The sequence below is a fragment of the Epinephelus moara genome, chromosome 22 (assembly GCF_006386435.1).
Source record: "Epinephelus moara isolate mb chromosome 22, YSFRI_EMoa_1.0, whole genome shotgun sequence".
NCBI lineage: Eukaryota > Metazoa > Chordata > Actinopteri > Perciformes > Serranidae > Epinephelus > Epinephelus moara.
This window is the reverse complement of record NC_065527.1, coordinates 11,069,068-11,086,508: the sequence shown is the minus strand read 5'-3', so window position 1 is coordinate 11,086,508 and position 17,441 is coordinate 11,069,068. Positions and strand designations below refer to the sequence as shown.

Sequence of the window (17,441 nt, the reverse complement as noted above, 5' to 3'; positions counted from 1 at the left end):
TAAGTGTTTTGGGGATTGTAGATCAAGAGAATAACATTGGATAAGAGGATTACTCACAAATACATTTTCTAATTGTCATAAATGTAATACAGTACAGTAGCTTCTGAGATATGGACATTCAATATTAAAGTCCTCTCATGAGGACATGATGACAGTCTTTCTTGCATAAACAAAATAATAATGTATCTACAAAAAACAAAAAAACATTCCATTTGCAGGCCCAGAGCGCCAATGTGCGTAACTTAAATATGTCTCTGTGTACAAATCATAAGCCATTAGTGCATCTGTGGGACTGTAAAAAGCGACAGATTGGATCCCAATGGTGCAGTGCTTAGTAAACACAACTAAAGAGACACCCAGTCAGGGCACATTGATCTGGGCCATTACCTCTAACCTCTGCGTGTTCTCTGGTCTCACTGGGATGGGAGTGAGGTAACACATGGCTAGACATGCTTACACAGACACATTGCTATCCAGGCTGCTTGCCTCGGGGGAGCTGGTTTATAGGTTTGACTAAATATTGCCGAGTAAATTGCTGCACCTGCTGTTTTTTAACATAACACAGATGATCAATGATCAATTAATGCTATGTAATAATGAAGAATAGAATGCCTTCCCTCTTTTACTTGCTGTGGTGTAATTTTGACATTATAACTGAAAACACACAGGCAAGCCTCGGGGTTGATAGAATACATGGGTATACTTTGGCCCATATTCACTAACCTTGCTTCCTGCACTCCAAATCCCATCTCCTCTCCAGCTCTTAGCCTGAGCAATTTGACAGCGGGAGTAACAAAGTGTGGAGTACCGGGGTGAGCCAATCTGCAGCAAGGCACCAGGTGTTGGAGATAATGTTCCGCTGGAGCATTTCTTGGCGGGTGGCGCAAAGTTCATCATAACTGCAGTTTTGATCGATGGCACGTTGCAGATTGAGTCCTCAACCAAGCGCTGCTGTTAATAAATCCTGACTCAGACAAACAGACTTTGAGGGGCCGTGGTGGAGAGACTGGCAAAGACAGCTATTGATCCTATGGTCGAGCACAGGCCGATAAGCCAAACTATGGTTTTAGATGTACAAAGCTGACACTGCAGAAAAGAGAGGTGAAGCATGGGGGGAAAAGGCATCCAAGAGGACAGAGCTGACATTTAGAAATTCATATTAAAAAGTACTCAGTAAATTAAAATTAAAATTGGTAGATTTGGGTTGACAGAAGCAATTAAGAAGTTCTTTACAAAACATCTGATATTTAGGTGATTCCTAACACTGATTCTTTCCTCACCCTCATCCAGTATATCAGTACAATACAGTACATATGCTGTATCTGTACAGCAAAAAACTCAACACACTGGTAATGCCACAAACCTACGAATTTGATGGAAAATCAGGAGACATTTGAATCACTGCTTTCCATATTGTTGTACACAAGTGGAACTCTACAATGGTGAAGAGAGCTCTACTGTATGTCCACTTTGAGGAGCAGAGGCGAGAGAAGGAGAGGAGGTGTGTGCTTTGCAGTGAATAAGGACTGGTGTGACGGTGGGAATATTATGTGCTACGGATCACTGCTTTACACCGTGCAGAAGCAGCTGTAGAGTGTGGTCGATGTCCGTGTTCGGGAGGAGCGACCATACGGCCGATTTGTTAAGGTCGGGATGTGAGAAAGTGAAAATAAAAAAATGCGGTAGGTTTAGTACTGACTATCCGCTTGAATTTCGGGACATGAAAAACCAGAGTGCCTCAGACACTCCTCTTAATTTTGCAATGGAGGTATCATTTATAGTACGTCAAACTCCCATAGTTAAAATTATAGAGTCTGCACAATTAAACTTTTAGGAACCTCAGCAAAAACAGCTACAGGTCTGAAAGTCATCTACAGAGTGGAGAACAGGGAAATGTAGCGGTAGATGAGTCTGGAGAGTGTGGAGGTAGACAGACAGAGAAAGAACAGGTAGGACAGAGAGAAACAGACAGCGATCTAGATCCAGCAAGATAAGAGGATGTGATAGATGTGGCTGGTATATATAACCCCCTCACAACGCGATCTGGGGGCTCTTTTTTTTTTTTTTCCGTTGTCTTTGACGTGATGATCCTTGACGTGCGTCAGGGCTTCATTACCATCCCTCGCATCAGCCATGAGACATTTCCATCTCAACCAATGTTTATCTCCACATGAGCTTTCTCCATTGTAAAGTTTAGAGAAGTATAGTTGTGGGCTTTCAGATATGCACATCATCCCCACTGCAACAGACATGCAAAGTTAGGGGAATACATGAGTCAACAGTAACCAGCATTTGTGAATGCACAAATCAAAAGCAAATCTTCTGACATGCACTTCACGAATACTTTGGGCCGCGACTCAAAGTCTGGAATCTGAAAAAAAAAAAACGTTACTAAAAGCAAAGCATGCTATTTATTACCCTTAGTTTACTTTTGTTTTGGGATGATTTGTATGTTGGTTTTATGAAGAGAGCTCAGCTTACAGTAAATGACGATAGGATGTATAATGAAAGGCTGTAGACTTTCATTAGACAATCAGACTAAACTATCCACTCAGATGCTTTATGACACCCACGTAGCAGGGAGAGAGAGAGGCTGACTGAGAAAGATAAAGAGAGACAGCAAGAGGGAGAAACGCCAGAGTCAGACCCTCCGAGACGTGACCAGACTAGAGATGTTGTGGTGAATTACCGGTAAAGCTCCAAAGCGAAACACTTCCTTTACTCCACCAGTCCGTGTTGAGAGAAACAGGCCACAGCACAAGAAATAGGACAAAAAAATGTATTCAACATTCACACAGAGAATATAGGCCCACCCAACCATCACACCGTATCCATTTAAAAACACATCTATGCAAAGTGCCCCTGCATATGCTGCCAATACTCTGTATTCCCTTGCTGGAAGTAACTGTCTTAGCGCCCAAACGGACAATAAATTATGTTTTCGAGCAGGGGACTTTGGGGATCGCAGGTGGGCAACCACATATTCTGGTGCTGCCAGGCAAACAATGGTCAGGAGGAGGATATGTTGCACAATTATTCACTTCCATACACACTCTCACTGTGACTGTTTTATAACAGGAAATACTTAAAAAGGGGAATACACCTGGCAGCCAATCGCTTGACATGATGGACACTGCTGTGGAGTCCCATTAGGAGTCTAAAGTATGGGACAGGTTTGTTACCCACATGGTAAATAGCAGTTGGCATGCACACAAACACATTTACATACAAGTGTAAATATACACACGTTCATGGCTGTATGCATACCTACACAGTGATGCACACAAATCTGACAAAGGATCATCCATGGTAAATTAGACCTGAATCTGAGCTGCAGTGAACCCAAACTTAAATCTCCTGAGCCGCAACATGAAGAAACTTTACCAATCTCTTTGAAAACACAAAAGCAAAAGTTGAGGCATTTATCTCCACAAGAATGAAACATACTCATATTGCTGCAACTCCCATCGGAAGCTGGAGAAAACAGCCCCTGGACTTAAAAAGCTGTTCCGAAGACCATTCACTCACTCTCAGGTGAGTCAACCTAACAGCCAATCAATATATATCCAGTGTTCTGTACTCTCCTCCAACAACTCTTTATCTCTTTCTGTCTCACTCACACAAACACAGACGTGCTCCCTCCACGGGCTGAGACAAGCTGACACATATCAGCACTGCAGGGATAATCCGTATACTGGCTAAATGTTAGTGTCTCAGGTCCATAGGGTGCAGGGTTAAAAAAGAGAGGGGAAAGGATGGGAGGTTACCTAGAGGGATCAAAACTCATTGGGTTCTCAGATCTCCTAACAGGAAGAAATAAGTTGCATTTACGCAAGCAGCTTTGTGTTGTCAGTGAAGGGTTGCATGGAAAAAAAGAGAAGAAAAGATAACCCTCATGGGAAATATAGTTTGCAAAAGTTACCAGAACGGAAAATGAAGACAAGTTTTGTTTGGGAACACTTTCTGTAAAATGGTGCAATCACTGAACTGTGATGCGGCAATTTTTTCAACAGAATGCCTTTTTTTTTTTTTTTTGTAAAACCAAGGGAGTAATGGCAATACTCAGGATGCTTTCAACTCCAGATTCAGGCGCTTTATACTCTCTATTTACAGTAACCAAGGTGTTGCGAGAGCTGCTTTCAACATCTCAAGGGAGCCTTATTGGTAGATGAAAATGCATTATGGTTCTCTGCAAAACAATTGAGCGCCTAAGAAAATTACAAGTCAAATAGCTGTGAGTTCCACTTAGTAGCAAGCGGGCGAATGAGCATCTGGCAATTGGCGTGCGTCAGGCGTTATTTACATTGCCTCAAAGTGGATGGTGATGGGGAAGAAAATCAATGTGGATGCAAACAGTGTAATGGCAGAGTAATGTGTTCCCCTGGGCGAGCAACACCGAAGAAGTCCTGCCGGGGTAATGCAGAGTGGAGGCGGAATTCAGTTGCCGTTTTTACCAGCCCTTCCCACTGCCACATTCAATCCACATGCACATCTCAGCTCCTGAAGTCAGTTTTCAAGGCTGTCTTCTCCTGCTGCCTCTTCCGAATGCTAACTCTGCAGGGCCGCCAATCAAAGCAGTGGATGGTATGGCAGACAAGAATTCAAGTGAGCAAAAGCATATTCACATATGCGACGGGGTGATGTTCTTGATTGTGATTGATGTTGTTTATTCTGTTCTTTTCAAAACACATACACACAACAGGAGAACAGGGAGCTTGCAAACTTGACCCGCTTTCGTTTGAGCTATTGTGGATTGATTAGTGGCACATGGTTTTGACCCTGATCCCTTGCCTCTCTCCTTCCATTGGACCACTTAACCTGTCAGCTCCTAGAACTTCCCAAAATTTGAATTAAGTAGCTTGTGGGATGATGTGATGCCAACATTTTACGTACTCTATAGCTGTAAGATCATAGAAGCACACTAACACCATAATTCTTGCCATACGGTACGGCCACAGTGTGCTTTCTAACTTCAGATAAGAGGTATGACCATTGAAGACAACGAAAAAGGGATCTGAGATGAGAATCAAGAGGAAAATAAAAAGAATCCAGGTATAACTCACAGGCTATGTCTTTCCTGACAGAACGTAATGCCTATTTCCTTGAACAATCAGCTCAAAGAGACAATGCTTTGACTCTAAATTGGACTGTAAACTTTAATTCGCAGTTAAAGGAGGACCTGAAATAAAGAAACAGCACTTTAAACTTAGCCATAACTTCTCCCTGTACAAACCAGCATGATTAAATCTCAGACCAGTCCAATTATATGGTGTGTGTGTGAGGAAGAGAGGGCTTACTGAGCCATTCGCTGAGAGGATGTGTGCTTTAGGTCAGCACCATCATAGCATTCCAGCTGACCTCTCTAATTGGCCACCAGCTGGGAAGTTGCTAGCCCTCCACCCATCTATCTAGTTCCTCACTTCCACGTCCACCCTCTCCTCCAAAGGTCCTGCCCTCCTCTCCAATTCTCTCCTCTGGTGTCTGCTGGTTCTTACTGTTTGACCCTGTCACCCCCTTTGACTGTCCTTACTCCTCCCTGCAAACTCTAAAATTATAGATACCCAACCACTCAGACACCTAAGAGATTAGATGGTAGTGTTGAAAATAGTCTGCTGAGGTTTTAGGGTTTGGAAGAAAACCGCCGACACTTTTGAAGTCAACACTTTGTGCATAAAACCTAAGCCAGCATGACTAGTAAAAATGAAACAATAGAGGGAAGCCAGCATGTCTGCAACATGTCCTCTGTCCTCTGTCCCCTGTGCTGCCTTTTTCTTGCAATGTGCATGATCAACTGTGACTTGCACTCTGCATCTCTTGCCAATAGCCCTTCTCCCTCTTTTCTAGTCACTTTCTTCCCACTGTTTTCCATTGCTCTTTAAGACAGTGCAGCCATGCCGCAGGTGCACCACCATAGGCGCCCCCGGCAACAATCGCCACAAAGATGACAGACTCAGTAGAGATTTGGGCGCCCCATGCGACAACGGAGAGCAAATCAAAGTCTGGGACGAGAAGCTGATGACATCGTAGAATGTGCAAAAGAAGCATAGTCAGGCTGCCTTCCGTGGGAGTCTGGGAAGCGATCAACTCTCAGTTGGCCAAGCAGAGATTCAAAGAGACTTTAATATCAGGCTACAAGGCACAATTCTCAGTTTTAAGACCGCTCAGAGTCAATCAAGTTCTTCTCGGGAAGCGTTTTTGCTTAACTACTGAGTGAATGAGTGAAACTGACACAAGTTTCCAGAGGCCATCTCACTCTAAGATGACTTCTCATATATTCTTTCTGAACCTTTTTCCTCTATCAACAGTCCTCTATCCCTCCATCTTTCTCTGCGTGTGTCAGTGTGTTTCAAGTGTTTAATAGCTCAGCCAATGCTACCCCTTGTCCCTTCCTGCCAACTGCCTGTGGCTGTAACTTCAAAGTTTCCTCTGTCTTCTCTTGTTTATCTGAACTGCCTGTCTCCTACATGATCCTGAAACTAAACCTGCATTTTTATATTCAACTGAAGACACAGATGGTACAACACATTTTTCCTGGTGTATAACATGCGCATTCATCCACCTGTATTCAACCCAAGTATGTCTTTACTGCTAACATCAGCCTTGTGAGTGAGGAAGGGACAAAGTGACAGGGAGAGTGTGAAAGAGTACATCTGTTTGTACAAGTTCTCAGAGTGCCAGCACAAATATATGGAAGTCTGACGGAAAGTGTGAATACTTATTTGCACATGTCCATTTGTGCCCATATGGGCACGACTTTGTATGTGTGTGTATGTGTGTGTGTGTGTGTGGGTGAAACAACACTATACGGCTGGCAGTGGTAATCGAGCTCACTAATTACTTCCTGAGCTGAGAGAGTTGTCAGAGAGAGGAGGAGCTGCCACAGATGGTGAGAGACCCACACTGACACCAGGATATCCTACCTCTTCATCATTAGAGCTGAGCATGTGTATTTGTGTGAGACTGAGTAATTGAGAGAATGAGTGAGGGTGTGTGACCAAGATTGAGTGTTCAAATTACATTTTAAAACCACAGACTACATGATACACCCTGATGGGGGAAAAAGCTGTGAACTGCTTATCAAATAAATACCTTATCTCTCTATTATTTTCATTTCAGAGGTACTATCTGTAGCATTTGATATTTGAATGCCCTGATGTTGGAATCGATTCCTGCTCCCCTGCTATATCCCTCAGACTTCTCAGACAGCTATGGTCCACACACAGTCACTCTGAGCTGGCTTAGTTCCACTGGACCAACACAACACCCATCCACTTCCAACCATACTTCAACCAGCTCATTCCTTCATCTGCTAAAGTGCCTGTGGGCAGGTGGTGCACCAGTGGACTCCCCTTCCCTTTCTGTCCCCAGCTCAGCTCACTCTCCAGACAAATTGCTGGAGGCTGACTACTCACCACTGTGAAGAGCCCTCAGTGCCGCTGACCTCCAGCAGGTCATAGTCGTCCTCCAGCTGAAAGTCAGAGAAAACCAGGGCAATGGTGTCTCCTGGCTCAGCCAGCACAGTCCAGGTGCAGTCAGCGTTGTTGTTGTACTCAGCTGGGTAATTGGGGGTGGTGATCACCCCACTCTGGCCCCGCAGTGTCCCGCCACACCCATCATCCGCTGCAGGGAGCACAGGAAAGAGAAAGTGCCGAAAAGCTTAGTAAAAGAGGGAAGATTAAACAAAGATAATCCCAGACTTATGGGCCAGAGATAATTGAAGATGTACAGACAAATGGAAACAGGAGCAGAGGCAAGGTAGTAAAAGGCTAATAAACACACTGCAGCTTAACTGCAGCTAAAGGTCAGATTTGACCATAAGCAGTCGTTAAAATTCTTACTGGCTTTTGTAAGCTTTTTCCAGATCTGTACTGTAGTGGCCAAAGTAAGATGGGGCATCGATTATATGTACCTTTTAAAGATAAAACATACTCACACACCGTACAAAAGACAACGCTCTCTTAAAGTAACAGGCTCACTCTGTTACACAAAACCTGGACCGATTATTATCATTCTGCTATATCGCTTTGAGATCATAAACATCAGACCAATATTACGTCGTCCAGAGTAGGCTCTCTTCACCACCACCTCTTTTGTAGGGAAAACAGTCCAGCGCTCTGGGTAGACAGCAACACCATACACAAAGGAGATTGTGATTACACAAGGTAAAGGGTTGTGGTGTAGTTGGTTGCAACAACAATAAATCTAAAACTCTTGATTTCCAATTTGTTACCCTGCCATGTTGTAAAAAAGATATAAGGGCTTTGGCTCCAAGCTTTAGACCAAACCATCATCGCCAAGGCCCTGTTCCTCTTTTTGGGGGAAGAAATGCGCTGTCACATAAGGAGAGAAACTGGAAAATCCAGTTGGCTATTAACAGTTTGATTATTAACAGACAAGACTTAGCCTATGGCACTATTAATTCCATAAAATATAGATGCACTTGCACAGGGAAGACTGAAGGGACATGACGGCGAGCAACCTTAATTTACTAGTGTAAAACAAATGCTATAGGGAAATAAATGCATATAGACATGTCAAAATTATTCTCCAAAAACAAATCAAATTGTACTGACATCAATAAGAATCTTTGGCTTTCTATCCCCCAAAAGGAGACACGGCCTTGACATTTTGCTAAGTACCCATATGTGCCCGTCTGATGTCTCAAGATGGCAGATGACTTGTCAATGACTAACAATACTGATGATCCGAGAGAAGTCTTCTCTTCTGAACTTTGTTATGTGGGCAAAACTTGGTGGTAACTTTGCGGAGTGAAGTTTTGCAAGGAACCTTGTGTGCTTTCTAGCATTTTTAGTTTTTAAAATGAATTATTTATTCATTATTTATGGCCGCAAATGATCTTTTTGCCACTAGCCAAAATGCAGATTTCTAAATTCAGGAGCATGAAAATGTCTCAGTGAGTTACAGCATATTGTTCCTTTGTCTGCAATTTTCGCCATAGGCCAGAGAGACACCAGTCACAGGGTTTCAAAATGCCCTAGAGTGCTTTTACCATCAGCACAGAGCAGAGTGGAGTGTGTGATGCAACCTAATGTAACGAAAGGGGGGGGGGTGATTAAGTTCTGATTAATTCAGATTTGTGTTAATCAAAGCAGCTCTTCCCTCCTCAAGACTTCTTTACGGAGACTATTAAATAATGAAACATGCATCTAATGTGTTGCCAGGACAATTCCCCTGCTCTCCTTTTGATATGTTCATTACAGATTAGCTTTGAACAATACAGTATCATGTGATATCTGAGCTGCTATTCCTGAGTCAAACTCATGGAAATGCAGATTTCAGAATACTGTGTGTATACGTCACTACAGTATGTACTGGTGGGGACACATCAAAAGAAGTTTTGCATGACGCATCCAAATTGATGCTGCTCCTTAAATTATGCGAGTGTCTATGGGTGCACCTCTGTGCCAGGGTGGTGTGATATTCATTAGTGGGCAGCCACTTACCTGTGTATGTGTATGTGTGGTGTTTTCAGGGAGGGGAGGAAGAGCTCAGAGGCGCCAAGCCCTGTCTATCATCCATCCTACCTGTCACCACGGCAACCCCCCAAAGGGAGGGCAAGTGAGTGTACGGACGAGCGGAAACTTGTGAGGTGTGAACTTGAATAGGAGGGAAACCACGACAGAAGGGCGAGGAGAAGGGGATGCAGAGGATGACAGGTGACAAGCGAGGATGGGCGAGAGAAAAGTGCAGAGGGAGGGTGGACAATGAGGGAAGAGAGAGATGGCGAGAGGGGTGACAGGTGATTGTTGCAGAGGGAGTGACAGGAAGTAGAAGGTAGAGAGAAGAAAGGATGACGAAGAGCATTGATATTCCACACAGGACGGTTTCTTCACACTTGAAGGGAAGTCTCTGACTGCAAACTCTCTCCTTCACCTTGACTCTCTCTGTCGCTCTCTTCATTTTGTGGCTGCCACTGGCCGATGCCGGTGCTCTACGACAATGGAAAACTAAATGTCTATACCATGGACCGTGTGAAACCAAAAAACTGTTGAACACTTCAATATGTGAGGTGTGCGGAAACTTATTACATTTTTTCCTCAGTCAATTGTCGATGTCAGGATGCTTCCCATGGCTGAACAGTACATATTTTCAGGCTGTCACTTAGGATGTCATGGTCTTCCATAAAATATAAGGAGCCGCTTCGATTCCTCTGAGTATCACGGTAACAAAGATAAAGGGAAACATAGGCAATGCAAGCAAGCTATAAAAACATGCATGCCATCAACATGCATGTTTTTATGCACCAAACATGTAAAGCTAAAGCTTGAAAACTATATTTGTGAATAAAATAAGCGTGCTTTTGTAATAGGCCAAATAAAATGTGTGCACAAACCACAGATAAATAGACGTGCGTGCATGTGATGCTGTACGTATAAGCAGTCACATCTAGAGCTTGTCAGTAGTGGAAAGATAGGCTTAGGGGTTAGGAGAGAGCGTCAGAAATGGAATAAAAGAGTGATGTTAAATCACTTATAAGTATCCTCATGACAACTGTGATGTAGTTTCTGAGATTATAGCTGAGAGAACACGCTGATGAGCATAAAACAGGAAATGTAAAACATTATCTGTGCCATCAATGGCTGGCTATCATCTATGGCCCGACAGCGTTGGCACATTTGTCCTCTCCCGAGTCCAGAATGGTGACCGTGCCAAAATGTTCTCCCCCGCTCCCAAAGTACAGCGTCAGTTCTGCTTTTACACATATGGGCAGGCTCTATAATTGGAGTGACATTAACAATACACTTATGCATTATGAAGGAGCACTCAGGTGTACACGCTGACTTTTATGTGGCACTGGGAGACCTCAATTAATCACAGGGGAAATTGCCAGTTTCTGAAACTTGTTGGCGTGTAATTTCTGCTGAAAAGGTGGCCTAATCACATCCTCTTAGTGCTGGAGCATTTTTCTTCTTTTTTAAGAAGGAGCCTGGCTGGGCACGAGGAGAGGAGAATGAAAGAGCTTAGTTTATGTCTGAACAGCAAATTGTTGGTGAATAATAGAGAAAAGACAGAGGGAAAGCAGATGACTGAGTTCTTCACATTTTCTCATATTAAACGTAAGAAATTGCAAAAGCAGATGAATGAAATGCACACATAATAATTTCACATTCTGATGTGGAGTACAGGCATGTGCATGTGTCTGCATGTGAGTGGGTGGGTAGGTGGGGACTGTGCTGGCGCGTGGTGCCCAGCCATGTGTGCTCCTATGTGGGCTTCCTGACTCCCGGCCTCATTGCAGATGGCACTGTGTCACAGCGCTCTGCTCAGCAGGCACACTGACACAAACCATCGGCCACACGGACACATGGTCACTGCAAATGGACATACATGAACATGCAAACTGTCATGTGTATGACATATGCATATATTTCAGGTATGTGAGAAGTCACTTCTATACAAAATGAAACCCTGCAAAATTCTGTACAATAGCATCACGTTTGCCTACAGTGAACCATTTTCAAGAACTGTGTCATGTTGGGTCAGACAACACACACTGGCAGGTGTCGCTGCCGCAGGGGTGCTCGCTAACTGTGAGGGAAGGACAACTGGCACAAGCACCTGACTGGGAGCTAACACATGAGGTCCTGTCATGGTAAATAAGACATCAGTATAACCACAGAAAACCTTGTGAGATCATGTGGGGGCATGTGGAAATATATGAGTGTGTGTGGGCTGGAAGATGTTTTTGTTTAACAAGTGAACAGACTCTACAAGCAAGGTCAACGTTGTCATTAACAATACTATGATTCTTCAGTTTTTCAGAGAGTTGAAAAAAAAACTTTGTTTCATGTACAAAAAAGACTTAAGACTTAATCTTAAAGTGGTCTGTTTGACTGCCTTTGCCTAAAGCAGGGTTTTCCCTGCCTATCAAGACAAAGGCGGGCCGCCTGGGTGATTCTGGCCGCTGCCTTGGTTAAAGCGTGTGTGTGTGCATGGGGGGCGTTCAGATGTAGCGTCTTTTGCGTGCACAAACCCATTACTTTCAATGTAGATGCACATCATGCGCGCTCACAACCCAAAGCGACGCCATAGCGGCGCACATTCGGTGCGACGCGCTTGTTTTTTCATCTGGCGCACAGCTCCACGGACCTGCTCCTCCCTCCAATGTTGTGTCAGATCCCGGTTCCCCCTCGGGCTGTGTCTCTCCTACTGTTTCCCACGGAGCTCTGCCCCGTTTGAAAGGCGAAGGAAGCCCGTATGTGGAAAGACGTCGTCTCCGAGATGTAGAAAGTGTATTTTAGGAGAGAAACACACATATCAGGACCGCTGACTTGTATCATCAGAACAGACATGTCCTGTGATTTTTCAGCCACCTTTCATATTTAATAGAGGGGGGACAATACCTGACAGTAATATTCTCAGCTGTCAGGATGTGCCTGCTGTAAAGGGTAAATATAATCATAGAAGGCTGAAAATCACAGGACATGTCTGTTCTGATGATACAAGTCAGCAGTGTAAAGCTCAAGCATGTGGGGGTCTCCTTTCATATTTAATAGAGGGGGGGACTGTATCTAAAAGTACAGCTGTCAAGATGCCCCCCGCGACAGGCCTTTGCCACCTTGGTCTTGAAAAAACCCAGGGAAAACCCTGTAAAGAATATATATATTGGGCGCTGGTGGATTAGTGGCAGAGCAGGCGCCCCATGTACAAGGCTGTTGCCGCAGCGGCCTGGGTTTGAATCCAGCCTGTGGCCCTTTGCTGCATGTCATCCCCCCTCTCTCTCTCTCTCCCCCTTCACACTTACCTGTCCTGTCCAACAAAGGCAAAATGGCCAAAAAAATATCTTAAAAAAAAAGAATATATGAAATATTTTCACCTTACGAACGAGTGCCATTGTTTTTTTACATGGTTGTCTGCAACACTTTAAGACTTTGTGGATCCTTCGATTTGTACTTTTAGCTACCTCACCAAAGAGCACCTGTCGAGCCAGCTATTAGAGCTGAGCAGCACTTCCTTCCTCTGTTGTAAACTATCTTGTTTTATGTTTCAGTTGTGCAAGTCACATTTCTAAATAGTGGAACGGCGACCTTTGTGCTTGTTCATTAGGTCACTTGGTCTAGCTGCTCCATTGTCAGCTGGTATTATCCCGACTTGTCATTTTTTAATCCAACTTTGCAGGTGATGCTAAAATTACCTCCCTATTATTTCACCAAATCTTTTATCTTTGTTATTTATCTATTTTTAAATAACATTAGTTCAGGGATGGTTGTCAGTCCTCTGAGGCATGCATTTTCCTACAAAGTCATTAGACGCAATCAGAACATTTGCTTTGTGGACAAAACAAATTAAGGATTTAGCCTGGTCCTCCGACATACCTCTGCAGTAGGGAAGGGGAAAATCCCAGGCAGCAGTCCCCGCTGAGGTGGCAAGGCAGGACAGGGTGGTGTGACCCTCCAGCACGTAGCCTGGGCTGCAGCTGTAGCGGATTTTGTCCCCTATGTTGAACGTGGACCCCTGCTGGTGGCCATTGAGTAGCTGTCCAGGATTACCACAAGTGTAGCTGGGCAGAGCTGGAGACAGAGGGGAGAGAATGGACAGTTAATAAGGGAGTCTGTGGTGCTGCTTAATGCTAGCACTGACAAGAGCCAGAGTACCAGGGAAAAGTAGAGGAAGAGTCTGGTGACAATTAGCCACACACACACACACACACACACACACATACACATACACAGAGCCATCTGCTCATGACAATATATCTGACCTAAGCAATGATTCACTGAAAAAAAACACACTATAAAACCTTTTTCCTAGTTATGTACAGACAATTCAGTGTAATAGCAGAAGTGCTGATAATATGACACAGACCAGACCATGTCGTGAAAACCCACAGAGTCTTAGACTTCATTACGTCGTTATAATGTCCCCAAAGGGGCAGCTTGTGGTGCAGCACAGTAAACAATACTGTAAACACAATTAAAATACATAATACATAAGTCTATCTGTGAATATATGAGTTAACATGACCTCTTCCCAATTCACCCCACCACAGCTTGAGTTGGGTAATTTCAGGAAAACTACCATGATATGTAACATAATACTATTTTTTAAACACTGTATATGCCGTGAAGTACATTTACATTTTCATTGTCTTCTCCCTACAGTGCTTCGGATAACCATGGCAGTCACTCAGTCATTCATGGATGCCATGTTGACCATCGCAGTGTCTCCAATCATGTATTTGCATGCAAATAAGTGAGCCCAGTATTGACAGACCCTTGTCTAATTGTGTGTTATTATGCAAATCAAGTTCAAAGGAAGTTCAGCCAATATCCGAACCTCTTGCTTCAGCCTTGCAGTAAAACAGGCGTGATTGTAGTTTATGTTCCCCTTGACGACACCCAGTAAAACGGCTAAGCCTGTAGAACAATCGGCTTAATATACTACATAAGTGTGTACTCTGTGGTTGGTTTTGTTTTTGCCGCATCTCACGCAATAAACCCTCAGAGGTGTGGAAGAACCGCCATGGCCACACATGCATCACACACACGTGCACTCTGTCATCCAGCCTGCGGCCCCAGTCCCAGTCACACACAGTGAGGGAGCTGGCCAGGGCATGTGCTGGACTTTGGATGAAACTCAGTCTCTCCACAGGGACTGGGCTGAACTCCGGAGTGGACAGAATGGCTCCTATACAGCAACACAGCTTACCGGCACTTCAACATCGCGCTCAATGCATACTTGATTTTCTACCCTATTGGATGTGTTCAGCTCCGTAATGTATTTCAAAGATTAGAGCGTTTCAAAGGCAATTAGATAATTTTGGGTGTACAGCAAGATGTTTATCTTGAGAGGAAATCCAGCTCCATGTTCAGTTTGGAAAATGTTTTTCAGTGGTTTTAAGATAAATAAGGTTAAACGAGGATAAGTAACACGGTGCAATGTGAAATAGATATTAAGATGCTTGGAGTCATCTTTGCCACACTCTTTTTGTATCTTTTTATTTTACGTGTCACACACAAAACACTTTAATATTTTGGTTTAAGAAATGATATTCTGTTTGTTTGTTGTCATCTTTCTCCCTCTGTAGCCCCGTAAGATAACATTTCCTTACAGCAAGGTCTAACAAGGACGGATCAATCATTTTATCCAACAGTGCATTCCACAGGGCTCGAGCTGTGGAATTAACTGGCTGGTAAATAAATCGACTGCAAACAGTTTGTGTCCAGTCCACCATCAGACAACAAACATGACCTCTAGGTGCCTGATTTGAGAAGTGTGTGTGTGTACCCCTTACAAAGGTTACTTTAGCTGTGAAGCTACGAGACAGTGTAAGCCTTTAGTGACACTATCTCACAGCTGTGAATTCTGACTATTTGCATACATATTCGGCAGTCTCCGTTCATGGCAGGAGCGTTCAGGGGTTTGCAGATGACAGAGATGTCCAAAACGAAGGCAGCGTGCTGCTGTCTCACCAACACACAATGTCAGTCTCCATATTAGGAAAAAGGCGTCATTGACTGACAGAATACAAATTGGTATGAATATCAAATGTCAGAAAAAGTTTGTATCATCCAGCGTTTATACTCTGTTAGTTATCCAAAAATTAGCATGAAAATAAAAGTATTAAAATTTGTGTTTGTGTGTGCAGCGGCATTTAGGGCAACAGACTTGATTAAATTTTGCCACAAAAATCATCTTCTCTCTGCAATTTATTATTTCTTCCTTTAAATTAAATTTTAATTAAAAAATGTTTCACAAATATCCAATCCAATGCTTGCTTGTTTTACTCGGATTTTCCAACCTAAAGATTTACAAACACAAAGCAGCCTCAATCATGAAATTCAGTATCAGCATTGTCGGCCAACAGCAAAACACATCAGCCAAATCCTTGTTGTCCAGCATGACATTTTCTGCTTTTCTGAAGAGGCTCTTAAAGGATAAAATCAGCTGCATGTTGCACTTCAACGCCCCAATCAGTGATTTCACATCATTTGTTGAAGGTAGAACACCTGCTGAGACATCAAGGATTCTCTCCTACATGACTCTGTGCTTTCTTTTTCTTTTAAAGTAATTGTTGGGGTACTGTCCCTCTGAACTAATCCTATAATCTGATGAAAGACTGACTTGTCATTTTTAGGCTCCACTGTGCCATAACCTTTATTTTGACCAGCCAAGGCCACCTTATTACAGCCTCCCCTCCATCACCACCAGATTAGCATATACACAAGGACTCTGTCTGATTAGCATATTAGCCGCTGGGACTCATGCTTCAATGCTGCAGCATGGCCACAGGGGGCCCTGGTGGCATGCAGGTAAATGCTTCACCCCTGTGGTTGTGAGCATGTAAGGCTGGATCAACACAGCTCGTGTCACAAAAGTTTAAGTCTGAGCAACGTGTGCGAGATGTAAGGGGAGGAGGGTCAGCTCGGATAGAAGGCTGGAGGAGAAGTGCAGGAATAGATGACTTCCTCACAGCAGACGTTTTGACTTGTGCTAGTGCCGGGACTCTGATACTGTGTATGCTGTCATACAGTGGCACGCCTAAATGGAACAGAGCCATCATTAATGTTTTTTTTCTGCTATGTCAAGTCAAAATGTCCGCCGTGGCATATGTGTGAGGAAAAAGGTTTATGCAACACTGGGAGGATAACAAGGGAAATGTGTGTGTATGTGTGTGTAAGGGAGAGTGACAGAGTGAAAGAGAGAGGCAGAGATGAACAGGATGACTGATTTTATTGCATCAGAACTGATTGAGGGCACCGCACTGTCAAGAGTGCAGATGTGCACGTATGGGCATGGATGTACTGTATATGTGAGTGTGCGTGTGTGTGCGTGCATGTATGTGATTTTCTCATCACACTGTCCATTTCAGGTTATTAGTTTGGGCAGTAAATTAGGTCTAAAAGTGCCATTACTGCTGCAATCCTCAGAGCAGGGCTATGCCTCGAGCACTGGAGTGGGAAATACTCTTTTCCTGCCTGAGAATCCATACTCCCTTTATTTGTGCAATGTGAATTTATCTGTCACCAATAAACATCAAGAGTAAAATACATTGAGAGTATTTGATATTGTGCATGGAGACAGCATAACGCACAACACAGCACACCTGAAAATGAAGTTTTATTCTTCCCCACTTTAATGCGACCGAACTCCAAAACTGCAGCAGACAATTCATGCAAAGGTAATGTCTCTCTTTACGTATAATAAAGCAAGAGAACCTGCTTAGAGCTGAGTGTAGCCACAATCAGGAAACAGGCAGGGGTGTATAAAAAAACAGCCTTTTTGCACTGTGTGCTTAAACTCATTTATCTCAATCTATTCTGTTTCTTCCTGCAGGCAAAATCCTAAACAGAGAGAGAGTATGAAAAGGGAGAAGAAGGGGAAGAAACACAAAAACAAACACACACACACCAAGGAGCTCGAGAGAAATAATTAGAAAACAATATTAAATATTTGCAAGGCGACTTCACATTACTCTC

The 17,441-nt window shown here is 43.5% G+C and overlaps 1 protein-coding gene across 1 annotated transcript in view; it reads right to left on the bottom strand.

The window, feature by feature from the left end:
- Positions 1–17,441, bottom strand: part of csmd2 (CUB and Sushi multiple domains 2) — a 284,867-nt gene that overhangs the window by 184,835 nt on the left and 82,591 nt on the right. Inside the window, exons 4-5 of the mRNA XM_050034139.1 lie at positions 13,338–13,532; positions 7,413–7,620 (exon numbers count right to left, since the gene is read on the bottom strand). Of these exons, the coding sequence (XP_049890096.1) occupies positions 7,413–7,620; positions 13,338–13,532 (403 nt within the window). The remainder of the gene's footprint in view (positions 1–7,412; positions 7,621–13,337; positions 13,533–17,441) is intronic.